General features: G+C 39.0%; 1 protein-coding gene across 5 annotated transcripts in view; it reads left to right on the top strand.

Moving 5' to 3' along the window:
- The window catches only part of DAPK1 (death associated protein kinase 1), a 92,372-nt gene that overhangs the window by 62,026 nt on the left and 11,653 nt on the right, over nt 1-18,693 (top strand). For all 5 annotated transcript variants that reach the window (XM_030471220.1, XM_030471223.1, XM_030471222.1 and 2 more), the window contains 9 exons: nt 542-661; nt 1,598-1,696; nt 2,503-2,601; nt 3,749-3,847; nt 4,405-4,602; nt 5,600-5,797; nt 9,108-9,206; nt 14,019-14,096; nt 16,970-17,192. In XM_030471220.1, coding sequence (XP_030327080.1) covers nt 542-661; nt 1,598-1,696; nt 2,503-2,601; nt 3,749-3,847; nt 4,405-4,602; nt 5,600-5,797; nt 9,108-9,206; nt 14,019-14,096; nt 16,970-17,192 — 1,213 coding nt within the window. The remainder of the gene's footprint in view (nt 1-541; nt 662-1,597; nt 1,697-2,502; nt 2,602-3,748; nt 3,848-4,404; nt 4,603-5,599; nt 5,798-9,107; nt 9,207-14,018; nt 14,097-16,969; nt 17,193-18,693) is intronic.

The raw sequence follows: 18,693 nt of genomic DNA, 5'->3' as shown, positions 1-18,693 counted from the left end.
AATAAAATTACACCTGCAGAGGTATCTAGGCTCATTACTTATGTTTTAGCTTTTTAACTGATCCATCTGAATAAAGGAAGGCGTGGTCCAAAGTACCTTTCCTATGTCATAGTCACAGATGGTACGAGACTTGATATTCCAGTTTGTATTTGTGTACTTCTTGGTATTTTTCATGTTCACGTATATGCATGGAATTAGTTTCATTTGATGCAAGTACTGCATCTACTGAGAGTCCTAGGAGGAAAAAGAAAGTACACCTAATAAAAGAAACCTGTTTGGAATCTCAATGAGTAATGGGTTCATGTGTGAAGAAAAGGGAAACATACTGTACTGGAAAAAGTGAGAGGGGTTTTGGTGCGGGTTTTCTTTTCATATAACTTGTGCACATGTTAGCCATACGCTTCACAAAGGATTACAACTTGCAGCTGAAGACTTTGAAAATTTTACTTTTAAAATTTTTTTATATGTCTTGGCAGCTGTTGAGATAGGGATTTTTTTCCTTTAAGCTAATAATTTTTCTTCTTTCTCATTTAATTACAAGGATGAGGAAGATTCTTTTGTAATGAAAGCTATTATTCATGCCATCAATGATGACAATTTTCCTGGATTACAGCACCTTCTGGGATCTCTGACAAATTACGATGTCAATCAACCCAACAAGGTAGTGTGGGTCTGGTTGAGGTGCGTGGGGGACTAGCTATCACCCTGTTGAATAGAGCAGCATGGTTGCAAAATAGAAATATAACGCCCCAAAAGAAGCGACCAGTGGATGGGGAATAATTCTGACTTTCTTTAGGAGAAATTTTAATGTGTTCTGTGTTCAGACTTCTCAGACTACCTGAAAATGGAACCTAAAATGTTTGGGGGGGTTGAGTTTTTTCCTTTGGTTTGTTTGTTCTTGTTTTGTTGTTGTTGTTGGGGTTTTTTTCCCCCTAGGCCTAGAAAGTATTTATGAAATGGTGTTGTCAAGAGCTGCGGTATATCAGATATCAGCCTTTGTTGTTGTTGTTTCTTGTGGCAGATGAACATGGCAGAATATGTAGGAATAACCAGACTGCCAAACCTGTATTTTGAGAAATATTCATGAAGAGCACTATAAAGTTAAAGCATCTGTTATTTTACCATGATGGTGTCTTGAACCTTTAAAAAAAATGAAGTTTTTTGTGTTTTAATGGTGCAGTCCCATTTACCTTTCCTGTATGTTGCTGGTGGCTCGTGTCTTTGAGGTGGTGTGGCAAACACCTAAGGTAATCCAGCTTAAAATATAGATATGTAGACATAAAGGAGTTGCAAAGGGAATCGTCCTTGCCAAATTGGGCTAATGAGAGCCTAATTAATATTCCAGGTTTGAAAAGCATACCTTTAATGTGTGGTATATCATTTAGTAAATGTGAATTCCTCCCAAAAATATGGGAGATTGCCATGCAATAAATTTCTTTGGTCAAAGGGACAAATTATTTCTATACAGTGTTCCCTGAAGACATAATTTGAAACTGGAAATCCAGAGATGCCATTCAGTGCTTGTCTTTTTTTCCGCTTTCTTTTTTTAAGCCTTCAAGAATTGAATATATTGTTCTCACTTGTATTTCATTGTTAGCATGGAACACCTCCGCTACTGATTGCTGCTGGCTGTGGAAACATTCAGATGCTTCGGTTGCTTTTAAAGCACGGATCCCGTATTGATGTTCAAGATAAGGTCAGGGTTTTTCTTTGTCACCGTTCTATGTAAGTTTTTTGGTAGAGTTAGGAGAGGACAGGCAGTTCTGACCAAGTTGTACTGGAAATTAAAAAATGTGGGTTGTAGGGCCCATTTACTGTCTTCTACAGCAAAAAGATAAAAGCAAATCTTTAATAATGTCATTTGTTTCTAGTGGATATTGTCTGATTTTGATCACTTTATTAGCTGAAGTAATTTGAATGATACTAATCTTAAAATACAGTTCATGCTTACAAAAGTGCCTCAATTAGTTCAAATTAGTGATTGCCCTAAAACACGATGGTGAATTTTATTTAACATGGAATGATGAATGCACATTTTAGTGATGGAGGATATTGCAACTAAAACTGGCACGTGATGGAGGGTGAACTTTGCAGCAAACTTTTTACCAAAATGTTTTGTAACAATCTGGGATTCATTTAAAACAAACTTGAAGCACTGTCTGCTTCTCTGTCTAGTAGATAATAAAAGCAAGAAACAGAAAGGTTTTTATCTCATGACTGTTCTTTCCAAAAAGCTCCCTTAAAAAGAGGAAGAGGATTATCCTTGCAGTTAGTGGTCCTGTTAGTTGTCCTTTGCATAGAGGGGTTTTTGTTGGCATTGTTGGTATGTGGGGTTGTTGATCCAATTTGAATTTTTTTTGTATTAAGTAAATATGTTCATATAAGCTTTAATATCTGTTCAGTGTATCTGTGTACAGCAAAGTGCATGTATACCTCAGCTGATAATCTAGAATTAGGATTCTAAATTGATCAGTAAGATCTGTAATCAAATATTTATGACAGGCTGGATCCAATGCGATCTATTGGGCTTCTCGACATGGTCATGTAGAAACACTGAAATTTCTTGACGATAATAAATGTCCTTTGGATGTTAAGGATAAGGTAAGCAAAGAATTCTTTTTCATGCAGAGAGCTTTTTTTCTTATAACTTGATCTTAACAAAGAGAAAGGTCTTTCAGAATGATTTTCAGCTGTGCCATAATTCCAACCTTATGACTGGTTTTTTTAGTGTGGTTTTATAAGCTGACATATAGGGCTGTGATAACACAGCTTTAAAGTAGCTGGATGTACTGATTGTTTTCCTGACAAATGTTAACCAAGCATGCATCTTAAATGTGGTGAGTACATGGTGGGTAGGTGGGGAAGTACAAACTTAACTTAATTTTCACTTGAAGACTAGATTTCTCATTGGAACATAGGGTAAAATCGTGATTCTGTTTTTTATTCCTCTTGATTGAAAATCACTTTTGTCTGACAAGTAAATTTGACTGTTATTAAGTTGAATATAATGAAGCCTAACAATTTATAGCTGATGAGCACTTACCTTGTCTCCGACAGTGTTACTTTAGCAACATTTGCCCTAGAAACTAGTTGCTGTTAAAATCTTATACCATAGTGGTGTTTTTATACTAACCAAAGCTGCAGTACAGAGGCACTTTGACTTGTGAAACACTCTTTGCTTTGTTGAGAGAACTAGTGCAAGGCACATTAGCAAAATTAGTGTTTGACTCCTGATAGGACTGCTAGGAAAGAGGTTACCCTCTTAATAAAAATGCCATTTATTTTTCATCTAACTTCAACAGAAGGTTGCAAATAGTTACATGTAATGACCAAAATATGCTAGGATATACCAAAGTGTTAGGCAAGCCCCTTACATTTGTGTATACAGGGCAGAGGGGGGGGCATATAGAAAGAGAATGAACAGAAGTAGGATGTCTGTTTCAACACCAATTGCCCATGCAGCTACCTCCTCATATTGCGCAGAAATCCTGTTGTGGCTGTGACCTGGAACAAATAAAGTAGGATAATAAGTTCTGAAAAAGTCAGGCCTTTGAGGAAATAACCTGTCAAGTCTGACACATACAACTAGAGCTTGTAAGCGGGAGATCTCTGCTGACTGAAGCTGTGCCACTGGGTTACAGGGAGGGAGGAGTACCCCATGCAGTATATAGGCATTCAGGCTGTACACAGCAGTGTATATCTAGGGTGACACATGATATTACAGTGGCATGTTCTTCTGTAATTGCAGTCTGGGGAGACCTCTCTCCATGTCGCAGCTCGGTATGGGCATGTGGATGTGGTTCAGTTTCTCTGTAGCACTGGATCCAATCCAGACTTTCAAGACAAGGTAAGTCATGGAGACTCTGTCTTTCTTCTACAAATAAGGCCAACCAACTACTGTTATAAAACACAGGTTCTCTCAAAAAGCTTAAAGAGGGGGAAACTCAGCATCACGAAGGTATGGTGGTGGTTTGTACTCTCTGAGTTCAGGAGTTTGCATCTCCTTGGTGAGTGTTCTGTTTTAAACACTAGATTAGTCTCTCAGCACACAGGATATAGAAGTTGTTTATGAAAGAGGATGTTTTCAAGCGAGAGAACCAAGATGGTTAGCTCAAGAGCATGGAACCATCTAAACTAAGACTGCTGACGTGCAAGGTGTTGTCATTAGATAGTTTTATGGTGAGAAGTATGGACTCTCAGAATCCAGGTGAAAATCTAGTGCATTACCATAATCACGTGGTATATCAGCAGGCATTACCCTTGCTTTGAGAATGTCAGCATTAGAAACTACAATACTTTCTTCTTTTGTCTCATCTTTCTGTTTTTCTAAGTTAAGCTGGGGAATTGCTCCTCCTGGCATTTGGTTCAGCTCTGTTTTGTTGTTTTCATTTTCCATTTTAATAGGAGGAAGAAACCCCACTGCATTGTGCTGCTTGGCATGGCTACTACTCTGTTGCCAGAGCACTCTGTGAAGCAGGTTGCAATGTGAACATTAAAAACAAAGAGGGGGAGACTCCGCTTCTGACAGCATCTGCTAGAGGTTACCATGATATTGTGGAATGCTTGGCAGAACATGGGGCTGATCTTCATGCAACAGACAAGGTTAGTTTGAGTTTCTTTTGGTCAGGAATTACATCCAGAGATCAAAGGTGTCAGAGAGGCATCTCTTTGAATTGTATCATTTGAATGCTGCAAGCCAGCATTGTTTCCATGATGTGGATTTTCTGAGCAGTTCACACAGAGACTATTGATGACTGCAGAAGTCTTTAAAGTTGCCTTCTATTTATTTTTCCATGGTTGGGTTTTGCTGATTCATCATCACCTTATCAATTACTGCCTTATGAATTACACTCTATAAAAAATGGCAGGAACATTGGGTTCTGTAATTGGCAACAAACTGTTAAGAGAAAAAAGATGGATTTACTGTTTGCCTTTGATTCCTAGTGGTTGGATAAATCACACCTATTTCCAATAAGCTGAACTCCAGCTGTTTAAAAATGTAACTCTGTTCAATTCAGAATCAGGTTTTGTCTTTCATGGTGTAATCCCAAGAAAGAAATTCAGCATTTCATTGCTTGCACTTTTGGTATGCTTGTCCTTTTATTCCTGTTAGTTACTAAAGCAAGTTCAGAAAAAAAATGCTTTTGCTTCTAAAATGTGCTTCTGGTCACATTGTCTCTTCTAGTTGTTCCACGGAGAGAAAGCTCTGTCTGTAAAGTTACTGACCACTAAGCAGATTGCATGACTTTTGCATCACTAATTTCTGTCACCAAACACTAGAGTGGTTTACAATATTCAACTGGTTGTTACAATTGGTCACTCTTCTACCTCCTAGGGAAGCTGTTAGTAAAGAATGTGTATTTGCATTTCATCCATTCCACTGCAAAGCCTGGTGGCTTAATAGAAATTTGCTTTCATCCCATACTGATTTGTTCTGACAGATACTATGCATCTCACTGCCTCCACTCTCAAAATAAAAGCCATTGTGATTCTTGAGGCAAGGAGATACACCCAGTTACATGAAAGGATCATGACTCTGCAAAATGCTTTGATTTTTAGCATTATTAAATCTCACTTACACATTGTCTTGTCATTTCAGGATGGTCATATAGCCTTACACCTTGCTGTGAGAAGATGTCAAATAGAAGTAGTTAAAACTCTCATCAGTCAAGGATGTTTTGTAGATTTTCAAGACAGACATGGCAACACTCCCCTGCATGTGGCCTGCAAAGATGGGAATGTTCCTATTGTGATGGCACTCTGTGAAGCGAATTGTAATTTGGATGTCTCTAATAAGGTAAATGGAACACAGATACTGAACTCCTTTGTTTAATAGCTCACCTGTTGCATTAGATGACCTTTTCTAGTTCTCTGATATGAAAAATGTTTTTATCTCTTAAAGTGGCCAAGTGCAAAGCATTAAACAAGTCACCTTGCAAATTTGCCTAGGTTTGTTTCAGTTGAGTAGATGATTAAAGATACATGAAAAGCGAGCCCAGTTGAAATACCGCAGTGTATTTTGCCATTCAACTCTAATGTTGAAGTATATGGCAACTTTCTTCCCTATCTGGATTGCTTTGCTTTGTGCAGATTACATCTAGGCACTGAAGAACAGATAATATGCATTGCTGCTGGCCTTGATTTGATGTGATTTAAAATCAGTAATTTATATACAGAATTGAATGTACAGTTTTATGAAAAATCTGGTTTGAATTCTTCCAAATTACGTGTAAAGATCTGTACTGTCATCTAACAAAGGATTTAACTCAGCTGCAGATTTTATTCCTAGTTATAAGTGTCATATGGGCTGGTTTATGTTTTTCTGCATTGAGTTGGTTTATTACAATAAATCAAACATTTATCTTAGAATAGTTTTAATTTGTTTATTAAACAAATTGTCACTGGCACGGTACAGGAATCTCAGAAATAAAATATTAAGTGTAAAATTATTTTCAAAAGTTGAAGTCACCAGTCTGAGTAAGGTGCTTTTTGGGGATTTTCTTATTGCTTATTGTTTCAAAAACACATGACAATTGCAGACACCCTTGATAAATGTTATAACGCTAAAAATGTTGATTCGAGTGCATATCACTGGGTTACTGCCAGCTAAAAATGTGAACTGTGCATAATTGTTGTAAGCACTTGCCAAAAGAACATTTAATAGCTGTCCCTAAATTTGAGACAGTAGTATCCTTTTTGCTGCTTCTGTTGTAATAGTGCTGCAGTCAGCGTATGGGATAACTGACTGGGATGCTTTACAGGTTTAACATTCTGGCATCCCCCCCCAGAGATTTTCAAGAGAAGTAAGCAGTTTCAGGAAATTTTCCTTTGGTTACTTTGAATAGGTTAAGGTCAGCCATTGGACTCTGCTGACAGGCTATGGGGCTTAGGCCACAATACTTAGCTCTGAATATCCTTCTCTGCCCTTTTTAAATTTTATATATGCTACAAAGTTTAAAAGTTACTCATAGGAATATTCACATTGCTTTCTGCAATTTGTTTGATTCAGGTGTTGTAGCTTCTTTGTGTTTCTGGAAAAGTACATGTTCTGGTAATTACATTTTGCTAGTTAACACTTCCATTTATTACCTAAACACTGACCTTCTCTGTATTAGCCACTTAAAGAAAGCTGTGGGGCTTGTGGTTTGAGGGTTGTCCAGTGCAATCAGTTTTGGTTTTAATAATTAAAATCAACTGCCAAGTGAAACTTAAAATAATGAGCTCCCTAGTCCTTCCTCTGAGCTTAAACCTGACTGACTAAGCCATTAAATGAAGATCCACAGCTGAGAACACATTTTGGGGAAGGTGAGTTAAGCACAAGGCTGGATTAGCACCTCTTTTCCTAATGGAGAATGGCATCAATGGCCTGGCTGCAAGCATGCTGTGGAAAAAATTAAATCAGTCTTCGAGTTCAGTGGGAGCTGGATTATATTTATAGCTTGTGTCCTGTTATTCTTTTAACAGTTGTGTATACAAGAGTGATTTTTAGAGTGTTCTTTATTTGAAAGGGTGAGTTTGGGTCTTATCAAATAGAGAATCTTTATTTCTGCTGGTCCTCTTCAGCAGTGAGCCCTGTAATGGGAGTGCATTAATATAATGACTGTTTATCCCTGGTCCCACATGTACATGATACTGATTGAAGACAGCATTTGTTTCTTCCACAGACAATGTGCAGTAAAACATCATACACATTTATTTATTACGAATCATTTAGGTTTGAAATTACCTTTAATATAATCATAAACCTAAAACTGACAAGTCCACCACTAACCCATGTCCCTAAGCACCACATCTACACGCCTTTTAAATACCCCCAGGGTTGGTGATTCAACCACTGCCCTGCGCAGCCTGTTCCAATGATTGACAACCTCTTCAGTGAAGAAATATTTCCTAATCGCCAATCTAAACCTCCCCTGGGCAGCCTGAGGCTGTTACCTCTTGTCCTGTCACTTGTAACTTTGGAAAAGAGACCAGCCACCTCCTGTCTCCATCCTCCTTTCAGGTAGTTGTAGAGAGCGATAAGGTCCCCCTGAGCCTTCTCTTCTCCAGATGAAACACCCCCAGTTCCCTCAGCTGTTCCTCATCAGACTTGTGCTCCAGACCCTTCACCAGCTTTGTTGCCCTTCGCTGGACCCACCCCAGCACCTCAATGTCTCTCTTGTAGTGAGGGGCCCAGAACTGAACACAAGATTCGAGGTGCAGCCTCACCTGTGCCGAGTACAAGGGGATTATTACTTCCCTAGTTCTGCTGGCGACACTAGTTCTGATAAAATCCCAGATGCTATTTGCCTTGGGGTATAGAGTTTTGAGGAGCTGGGCATTTGCTCAGTTTCCAGTTGTCAAAAAGTTAGCTTTAATATGAAACATTCTTTTGTGAAGTTATTTTGTGAGTTTGTTTCTGAATGTAGGTTGAAACAGGGAGAATAGTAATGAAAGCATGAAAATACATGAAGTAATATAAGAGTTACACGCAGAGAATGTATGATAGTGATATTTATAACAGTAGCTTTGAATACTAAAGACCAGAAGTAGATGTTGTGAGGACCTGTTGTCAGTGGAGAGAATCACAGAGAAAAGCAAAAATTGGGGAAGCAATACTTTCAGCACTTTGCCTCTCTCACTGAAAGCACAAATTCCTTCTGCCTGACTTTTTGCATTCATTCCTCTTATTCCTTTGGGTGGAAGGGGAAGACTGCAGATATGTAATCTTAAGTAATAACTTGGATTGAAATAGAATCCAGAGCTTTAAAGGTTAAGGACTTAGTGTTGCTTAACTGGTTCATATTTAATTATGCAAAATGCAATTAGATTTACTGGGAATTAAAACCACATTCTCAAATATAGCAAAAAAACTCTAAAGGATTCCCTCACAGTTGTGGGGCATTCAGGTATAAAATTGTTTCCCTTTTTGTAGTAGTCACTAGCCTTTCTTTTTAATTAAGCTTTAAGCAGTTGTGCTTAAGCTGTAACCAAAAGTACTTTTTCTTACAGTTTTTGCAAGACCTTTGCTGTGTATCAGTATGTAGAATTATAAAATAAATTTTATTATTAGTCATAAAATTTGAAATTAAGTTCTTTGACTAATGTCACTTTTTTCACCTTTTTAGTATGGAAGAACACCTTTACATCTGGCAGCAAACAATGGCATTCTTGATGTTGTCCGATTCCTGTGTCTTACTGGTGCCAACGTAGAAGCTTTAACTTCTGTAAGTATTGAGAGATACTTTTATGCTTACTGCTTCTCTTATGTATGATAGTAGGAAACAAATTGATTTAGAGAGGGGTGGAATTTGAAACTGATCAAGGTACAGTACAGCTGCCACTTCATTTAGACCTAAGAATTTCTTGACTTAATAATTACTTGTAGCATTGTGTTTTCTGTAAGCACACAGAAACATATGCTTAATGACAGGGCTGCTGTCATTAAGGTGTAAATCACTTCACATCACGTACAGTTACCATACAAATGTACTGTATATATATTAAACATTTTTTCTGCTTTCAGGAGATGAACAAGTTTTATTTTCATGGTGGGAAATGTGTGGGTTCACGGATGAGTGAACTAGTGATACATGCAAGTATCCTTGCAAAACAAATCTGTGTCAGAGCAGTCAGCACCACTGCTGCCAATTAGCAACAGTGAAGGTGTTTTTCATTCGCACTAAGATGAGAAGGGTCCTCCTAGCTGACACATCCACAGCAGGAATGATGTGTCATTCATCACACACGCTTCGTATGCACATGATACATTATGGGCATCATACACACCACTACCTGTGTTCTGAACAAACTAAGTATATTTTATTTTCAAATGCATTGGATGAGTTTGCATAGCTACTTGCCCTAACCAATGCATTCTGCTCAGAAATAACTATTGCTCTGTATATTGAAATCATATTGTGATTAGATTTTAGTTGAGTCCATGTTTTTCAAAGAAGTTCTCTAATAAATTACTTCTGAGATGGCCAAAATGGAGAGGAAAAAAGGAGAAAAATAATCTGTTCTATTTGCTGTATCCATTTGCTAGAAAATACAGTTGTTTTTCTTGTTTCCCCGCATATTTAGCACTGTGTTTTTTTCCCTCGTACATGTGCATCTCATGTGGCAAGAGAATGCCAATGAACTGAGAATTGTTGGGTTTTTTGTTTGGTTGGGGTTTTTTTTGTTATATCGCAATGTGTATCTGTATTTTCACTACTACATACTCCAGAGGTAAGGTAAAACAGAAGGGTGATGGGGGAATTCTTGACCTGTGTCACTTCATTTATGTCATAATGACAGCTGTGTTGGTGTAATTCCCAGTATGAACCCTGTCCTTCCAAGATAAAAGTATTTTTTTAGTTTAGATAGTTTGAAGGGGATAACAAAGTAAATTGTGCTGATACTAAATGTGGCAGAAGCAGACTGAATATACATAACTGTCCATTATTCCAGCAGTGGTGTAGCAAAGAGAAAGGAAGAGGAGGAGAGGGGGAGAGGAAGTGAGTGTTGTGATTTTAATAGCATTTCAGTTTTGCATTAGTTTTCCAGGTGGATGTTAAACGGTTCTGAAAAGTCTTAGTAACAGCTCTTTCTGAGTCAGCGCAGTAGAATTAATTACCTTTTTCTTCTCTCAGAATGCTGTTTCTGAGAAGTTAACATTTTCAGCACTGTTAAGTAACTGGGCTGCAATAAGGAGCAGTTTTAGTCCATTTAAGGACTAGTTTATTTGAATTAGATTTCATGAATGTTGTTAAGTGACCTTAAAAAACCTTAAGTTCCTGGAGTATACAATTATTTTCAATGTTTGAATGTCACCAGAAAATTTATGTCGTGCTTACATGCTAGCTGGCACCATATTCTTGGCTTCTTCTCACAGAAGTTTCTAAAATTGTACCAAGTTTAAAATTGTCAGATTACTTAAAACCTTTGAATGATGGTGCTTGCACATGGCCAGTTAAACCCGGGACCACCTCTTGCAGGCATAGCTGTCTGATCTGCAACAAAAGAACCAGTCAGCAATTGCAATGAAATGCTACCACTAGGTATGAAATATGGCTTTATCGACCCTGTAGCCAAGCCCTTTTCAGATGTCAGTTTTGCTTACACATTGCTATTCAACTGTATATATACCCTGTACTTTTCAAGAAAACTTTAATAGGAAAATAACTTACTGAAACCCATTTCCTATTTTGCTTGGGTATGTATTTTCTAATTCTTGTTGTGTTCTACAGTTGATCCTGCTGTGGACACCCAGAGAATGTGCACAGCCTCATCTTGTTCACAGTTTTGGACAAAAAGGGAACTTACATCTGTTAATTTCTTTGTCGTGGAAGCAAATGCTTTTTCTGTGTGTTATTTTAATAAATTGGGCTTCTAGATCTGACTCTATACGTACAACAGACATGTGAACTGAACTGCTAGTCTCTGTCAATGTAAACATCTCGAAGTGCTTTTTTGGGGTGAATTTGACCTAGAGTTCTTTCTGTTGTACTTGTTGCCAATGCTCTGGGGTAGCTTTCACTTACTCCACTGGCCTTTCTGCGTGTCTTGTTTACTCTGTGGTCTAACGACCATGACTTCAAAACTCATGCTCGTCAGGCAGTGCCCTTGCTAAGGCATTTCTCCATAAGCAGAGGTGAGCTAGGAGCCAAGAGTAAATGACATAGCAAGTAAGGACAATGTCCTCGACAACAAGGGCCGAGTCCTACAGTACCCAAGCAAGACAAGCAGAGCAGGTCCAGTGATGGCAACCAGCTTCAGACAAGAGTCTGGGTTGCCAGGCAGATCCATAACAATGAGGCAGGCCTGAAGTTACGTCAAGGTCAGGAACTGGGCTCAGTGACCATGGTCAGCCAAGGGTCTAGTGATACCAGGCAAGTCCATAGAGAAGAGACAGATTCAAGGTCCAACCCAGAAGTTAGGAGCTGAGTCAGTGGGATACATGGCCACGCAGGCATATAGTTGTGGTGTTGCTCAGGTGAGGACCAAGGCCAAAAGCTTCAAGCTAAGAGCAACGCCTGAGCAAAAAGTAGTGCAAAGCTCCTGATGGGTCTGCTTTTCAGGTCTTCTTCCTTCACAGCAGCAAGATTAGACAGCTGTATCAGACAGCTGGTCTTGAGCTCAAGAACCTGTTAAGAGGTGGTGAGGGATCTCTGGGTCATGACAGTGCCATCCCACTTTTACTGGTAGGCTTGCTCTGTGCACACATCTGCTTAGACTTTTAGAAATTTGAACGATTCTTGTTGCCATTTTTCCAATGAGCCACTGCACCCACACTCCTTGGCAAATACTCACCAGATTATTTCCTTTGTGTTTGTGCCCATATAATTGTGACTGAGCTAAACAAACGATGTATCAGAGTACAGCTGATTAGCCAAAGCCAGGCTTGAAGCCAGAGCAAACCCCCATGGAGCAATGAGACACAGCAGGCAAGGGTGTGAAGTTATCCAAGCCTTGCCAGTACAGTTGTGACATACCATCGAGAGGTGTGGGACCTGCTCTGGTTCAAAGGGACAATGCCCATACAGGGATCTGTCACTGCATACATGCTTGGTGCTGGAGTTTGACAGCCATTTCCAACTGTATGTTGCAGCAGGAACATACTGCATTCTAGAAGAGTGCAGGGCCAGGCTTTAACAGTCCTGCTTTGGATATAAGAGGAGGCCAAAGGTTTGGGGATCCAGATAAAATTCACACTTTCGTTTGGGGGAGGCTGCATCCCACAGGGATTCTCAGGAAGGGGATCAAGGTTTTCCCTTTTACTTTAAGGTTTTGGATTCTGCTGTATGTGCCCAAGACTGGAAACTTGGAAAGCACTAAAAGTACTGCAGCAGTTCTGATGGCAGGCTAGCTGCCCAGCCACTAGACTGCTCTTATACAGCAGACAGTTGGGATTAACTAGGATTTGGAAAGTAGGGTCAGCACAAATAAAGAAATTTTTCTCCTTTGATACATCTTCGTTAAGGAAAATAAATTTTTAAAAATACGTTCAGATGTTTTTTTACTGAAGTTGCAATTACATGTCAGCTGTGGAAGGAATTTAAGGGTAAGGTATTGGTTCAAATTTAGTCAGTTCATGCCATCAACTACAATTTTATCTGTTTCTTGCTAATGTTCTGTTCCTATTCTGCCTGAATTATCTCTGGAGTACATAATAACTTTTATGGAAACCTGAAAATGGCTTCTGTAGCTGGACACTCAATTGTCAGGGATGTTTATTTCCTATAATACTGTAATAATTACAGTAACCTCAGGAACTACTTAAGACAATGCAGGTTTCACATGATAAACTAGTAAAATCAAAAGCAGAAACACAGAGATCTTAGTTTTCCAGTATTACTTCTTAATAACTGAATGGTTTTATCTGAGAGTGAAAGAAGCAAAGTGCTTGTAAATTAGTTACCTGTTACCAAATTTGAAATAATACAATAGCATTAATGTAGTTGTAGAATTTTCTTTTCAGCCAATTTAATATTAAACTGCTGACCTATGAAACATGGGTAATTAAATGGCAAGACCAGAATGCTGAAGGTAGCTTTGCTTTTTTTAAATTTGCTGATGCAATTTAAACAACATCCCTTGCAATGTTCTTACTTTTTGGAATTCTCCAGTGACTGTTATGCCACTCTCATTCATTTAAACGTTTAGGTCTGTTCAGTCTGTAGAAATTGCTATCATCCTCTAATTGATGGGAAGAGAAACTCAGATGGGAAGTACTGGCATCACTCTCAGGTTCTAAATTCAAAGTATCTTGTTGCAGTGGTATCCAGATGCCAATTTGTGAAAGAAATGCCACTGTTCTGCATTGTACCATATCTTTTTTTGACAGTTTAAAAAAATGGGGATTCTGGTGGCGTGTGATCAATACTGTTCGTAGTGTGGGTTTTAGTTTTGGGTTTTTTTTTCTTCTTCCTGTTGCATTTGCATCTGACAGCAATTCTGTTACTGCCTTGAGCAGCTGAGCTGTGTTGCATGTAAGTTTTTTTTATCGTCAGAAAAAAGGAAGGAACTGCTGCTAATAATTTGTGTTTTGACAGGATGGGAAAACAGCAGAAGATCTTGCCAGAGCAGAGCAGCATGAACATGTAGCCAGTCTGCTTGCAAGACTTAAAAAGGTTGGGAATGCATGAATTTTGACTGAGGTTTTCATGTTTTTAAGATACCAAGAAAAGTTTGACCATGGAAAATCATGTGATAAGATACTCATCAAAGCCATTCTAAAAAAGCAGTTGGAAAAAATCCTTACTGGAATGGTGTATCTTTTTTTGGGGTGGGTAGACATTGAGGGAGGACACTGGGGGGGAGGATTTTTTGTTTGTTTGGGTTTTGTGATTTTGGTTTTGGTTTTTAATTTTAATTTGAAATTATGCCCTCAGTTAAAGCTAGTATGTACATACTAACAAAAATGGCTAAACTAATAGGCACCACTGATCTATCGTATCCTGTCTCTGACATTGCCTACAAAACTTCTAAGGTGTTAGAAGAAACTGGAAAATAAACTATTGAGAATTAGCACATCCCACAAGAGGACTTATTTCCCCTACCCATCACCATTTTAGTTAGATCAGGGTTATAAAGTATGAGGGGGTTGTGCCTCTTCTGGAAACTAATACCATATGGAAGAGTTACATAAGTTTTCAATGTCTTCTTTTAATTCTGGAATTTCAGTATCTCCAAATCCCCTGACAACTAGAACAGAAAGCTGATCTTTCCAGCAAGTGGGGCTTGTTGTAAGGCAGTAGGTCTGACACACGTGATAGTCCATTGATTTTTTTGGACAGGCAGCATCATTCATAATGTGAAGGTTCAGGGACCACTTTCCTGGAGAGTACAGACAAGAGCTAGACCAATTAAAACAATTCTGTTTTAATTATGCTGATGGGCCTGTGGAAAACTGAAATAAATCAACATTTCAGAGTAGCCATAGAAGATTGTGCATACCAGGCATTGCCAAGGTGGAAGTAGAGTCTTATCCTTTAGTCCTGCAAGTAAAATTATACTTCCTACAATTGTAAAATATATCAGTGAAGATGTCAGAAAGTGACAAAGTTCAGGCTTCCTTTGCAATGGTAGCTTTTGTAAACGTTTGTGGTAACAGGATCTGTTTTGCATAGTTGTATCCCCACACCAAACCCTTGCCGGTGTCTGCAGGCAGGTAAATAAAACTGTGGTTTAGTCATGGTCTAAATATGGAACTATTACAAGTTGGCCTGGAACAAATGGGAGAAGGTCAGATAAATCTCTTCTGAAAGAGATGTTAGTAGTTGTTAAATCTCTTCTTGATAGCAGAGTATACTTAATTATTGAAGGCCTGCATATATACATATATGTATGTGGGAAAAATGTATTATATACTTCATCAGCATAGTCATTGCAACAGAGTCAATCTAGTCAATTGAAATGAATGAATTACATCAAACCACTGACAATATTCTAGTATTATTCAAAATGATCAATATCATCTAGTACGGAGCGTGCCTGACACCTATTGTATTTTCAGTGCCTGTGGAGGGCTTTGTTCCTAATAGCACATATGAAGAACCTATTGTCACTAGTGTTACCTAGTGGTTTTTACAGAGCATTCAGTATTAGCCATGAGGGGTTCAGTATTTGCATTGTGACTAACTTCTTACTTAATAAATGTCTGTTGGTGAGGAAGGAACTAAATTATATGCACTACTATATCTGTCAAATTTCTCAGCTTAATTGCTGCATATTTATAATTTTGGGGAGCTGTAGGTGCTTGTTTAATGACTCATCCTACGTCTTAAACTCAGTACAAACACAGAACAACAGAGTTTCTGTCTCAGGTCCAAAGACGGGAATGAAGGAAGGGAAGATGAAGCTACTTCCTTTGCCTTTTCACCTTTCTGCTATCTCCCAATTTACTTAAAGCCCACCTTTCTATGGCAAAAGACACTTGATAGTTGCTGTCCTGCAGTGCATACCCTTGTCAAATTGAGTTTCCAAGCTCATTTTGTGTGGGAAATAGATTATCCATGTCTGATTACCTCTTGCTAGACAAAGAGAAAAGACAGATTTAATTTGTTCATTCCTGACTGTCTTTGGCAGGAACAGGAGTGTCCTTCACATACTAAAGGACAAGATACAGATGAGTAATGGGGGAGCTCAAAGTGGAAAGCTCTTCTGTGGATGTAATTTGCTTCGAGGAAGGCCTGTGTGAGAGGATGAAACTGCAGCTATGAAAGAGACAATGAGTGCAGAGGGCAAACTGTGAAAGGTTAATTGAGTAGGGAGGTGTGGGAGTACAGAGGGAGGTGAGTATGGAGGATGTACACTTGCAGTAGAGGACTAGAAAAATGGAAGATTAATAGTCCGTGAGAGGTCTTTTCAGGTAAAGAAGAATAAGTGCATGGGGAAAGGAGAGGTAAGAGTGGTCTGGGAAAAGCGATAGCTATCTTGCAAAGGACTGAAGTGAAAATTAACAGAGAAATGGGTGGGGGGAGATGGAAGAGGAGAATTCTCCCAAATACAAGAAGTACAGAAAAAGTTGATGTAAAGAAGAGGGGTAACCCACATCAAGTTTTTGGACTGCTCAGGTGCTAGATGTCACTGCAGAATTCTTCAGTGCTGCATGTATATGTATATCATATAATATTATGGATATCAGTTATGCTGCTGAGACTGACAGGTAAGGAGAATGGGTACTGAAAGAGGCTAGTTTTTCCTCCTTTGCCCTCTTAATCAGAGGTCAGAATGATCCCTTCACTGATGTTAAGCCTGAAGTTACGTGTGATTTTCATGAAGACTCAAGGTGGCGCTTTGAAAGCAAACAGTCAGCTGTACCTTGTCTACCTGTTCCTGCCCTTCTGCCAGTAACTGATCACTTGCATGGTGAAGCAGATAAAGGAACTGATCCAGATGAACACCAGCCTGCAAGAAAGTGTTATCTAAACCCTGTGTTTTGAGTTTATTGAGAGGCACAAGTTCCCTGCCACACATTCTGATTTCTTATGTTGAATTTTAGGATACTCACCGGGGAATTTTCATCCAGCAACTGCGGCACACACAGAATCCACAGCCCCGGATCAAACTGAAGTTGTTTGGACACTCAGGTGCTGGGAAAACAACCCTCGTGGAGTCTCTCAAGTGTGGCCTGATACGAAGCTTTTTCCGAAGACGAAGGCCTAGGCTCTCCTCCACAAACTCAACAAGATTCCCTCCGTCTCCTTTGTCATCCAAACCTTCAGGTATGGCTTTAAAGCTGTAACATTTGAATGAGAAAACATCTCCTCTTGGTCTGTGTAGCTCTCAAGGAAGAGCTGTTGGCTGCACTGCAAAAGACAGGACACACGAATCGTGTAAGAAACCAAAGCAAAAACTGGGGAGGGTATTGACTTCTCTGTACACAGGCTTGTACCTACAGTAGGAGCAAAGAGAAGCAGCAGGTGTGGAGGGTGCAGAAGTAGTTAAGGTTTTGCTTGAAATTGGAGAGCGAAGGACAGGATTTGTGAACACTGGCATTTATTTTTTACAAAATGCCCTAGGCTATGAATGCCAGTGTCCTGACCACATGTCACCATCATGGTTTTGGGGATTATGTTTTGTCAGCCTTTTTGTTTGAATAGCTTCAATAAACTCTGTGCAGAGTTGAAACAGTTGCTGCATCTTTTTGTGATCCTTAAGTAGTAACAGAGCATTCAGACTGTCTCTGATGCCTTGGAGTGCTGTTCTGTAAGGTACAGGAGTGGATTGGCCCAGTTAGAGGTGTCTGCAGTTGTCTCCAAACAAGGTAGAAACAGAGGTCTTCTAAACTGAAGTAAATGTGTGCAAATGATAGGGAAAAATTTGCCCATGTAGCACCATTTGGCCTGTGTGAAGTCGGAAGAGCTGCAGAATGTGGAGGAACTAGCTAGGTTTATAGTTGATACTTCAGTCTGTGTGCCTGACTTCGGGAGAATCCACAGTTGTGGCAGAAGGACACTGGAAAGAGTAGTGAACTATTTGTCCAGGTGCCTTTTCTAAGACAGAGAGACTGCACAGTATATACAAGCTAAGCAAGCACTTGGAGGAATTCAAATTTGAATCGATATTTAGAAATAGTCTTAACTACATAAGTTTTAGATGGGATCTGGGGCTCCTTTTTCCTTTAAAAACCTTTGGATAATATTTGCAGGTTTAGGTTTCATTCACAATTTTTAAGTAATGTTAGAACAGTGCTAGTAGTAGATTTCATCTCTGCTTTCTCTCTAGTCACTGAGGAAGCTATAAGACACTCAAAGAGTGGCTTAACAAGACAAGATACCTGGCACAGAGATTGTTACTGCATTTGCTGCTTACTTAAGGGCTCACATCTGTGATGACAGAATAAAGAAGTTGATTAGATGAATCAATCGGAAGTTCTTGATATATTTATCTTAATTTACTGTATCATACAAGGGGAGCTAAGTCACTCAAGGAATATCAGTACCTGGAGGCAGTTCAGGAAGGTTTTGACTCAAGATGGATTTTTTTTAAATGTTGGTTGGTACCAGAACCAGAGGATAGGTGTTATGTGCTCACACCATCATAAAATCAGACAACACTGCTAGTCACATTGGCAAATCATTATAGAAGTAACACTGAATTCAAAGTGTGCACTTGAAAATAGCTTACCTAAATATAAACCAGAAAGTTGTGCAGTGCTGTGCACACTTGAAGCTTGTGCAGTTCTACGCAAACAAAGCTACTGTGGTGTTATTTTACTGTTTG

Source organism: Strigops habroptila, chromosome Z (assembly GCF_004027225.2).
Source record: "Strigops habroptila isolate Jane chromosome Z, bStrHab1.2.pri, whole genome shotgun sequence".
NCBI classification, from domain to species: domain Eukaryota; kingdom Metazoa; phylum Chordata; class Aves; order Psittaciformes; family Psittacidae; genus Strigops; species Strigops habroptila.
The sequence above is the reverse complement of the archived record's forward strand: the minus strand, read 5'-3'. Positions and strand labels throughout refer to the sequence as shown.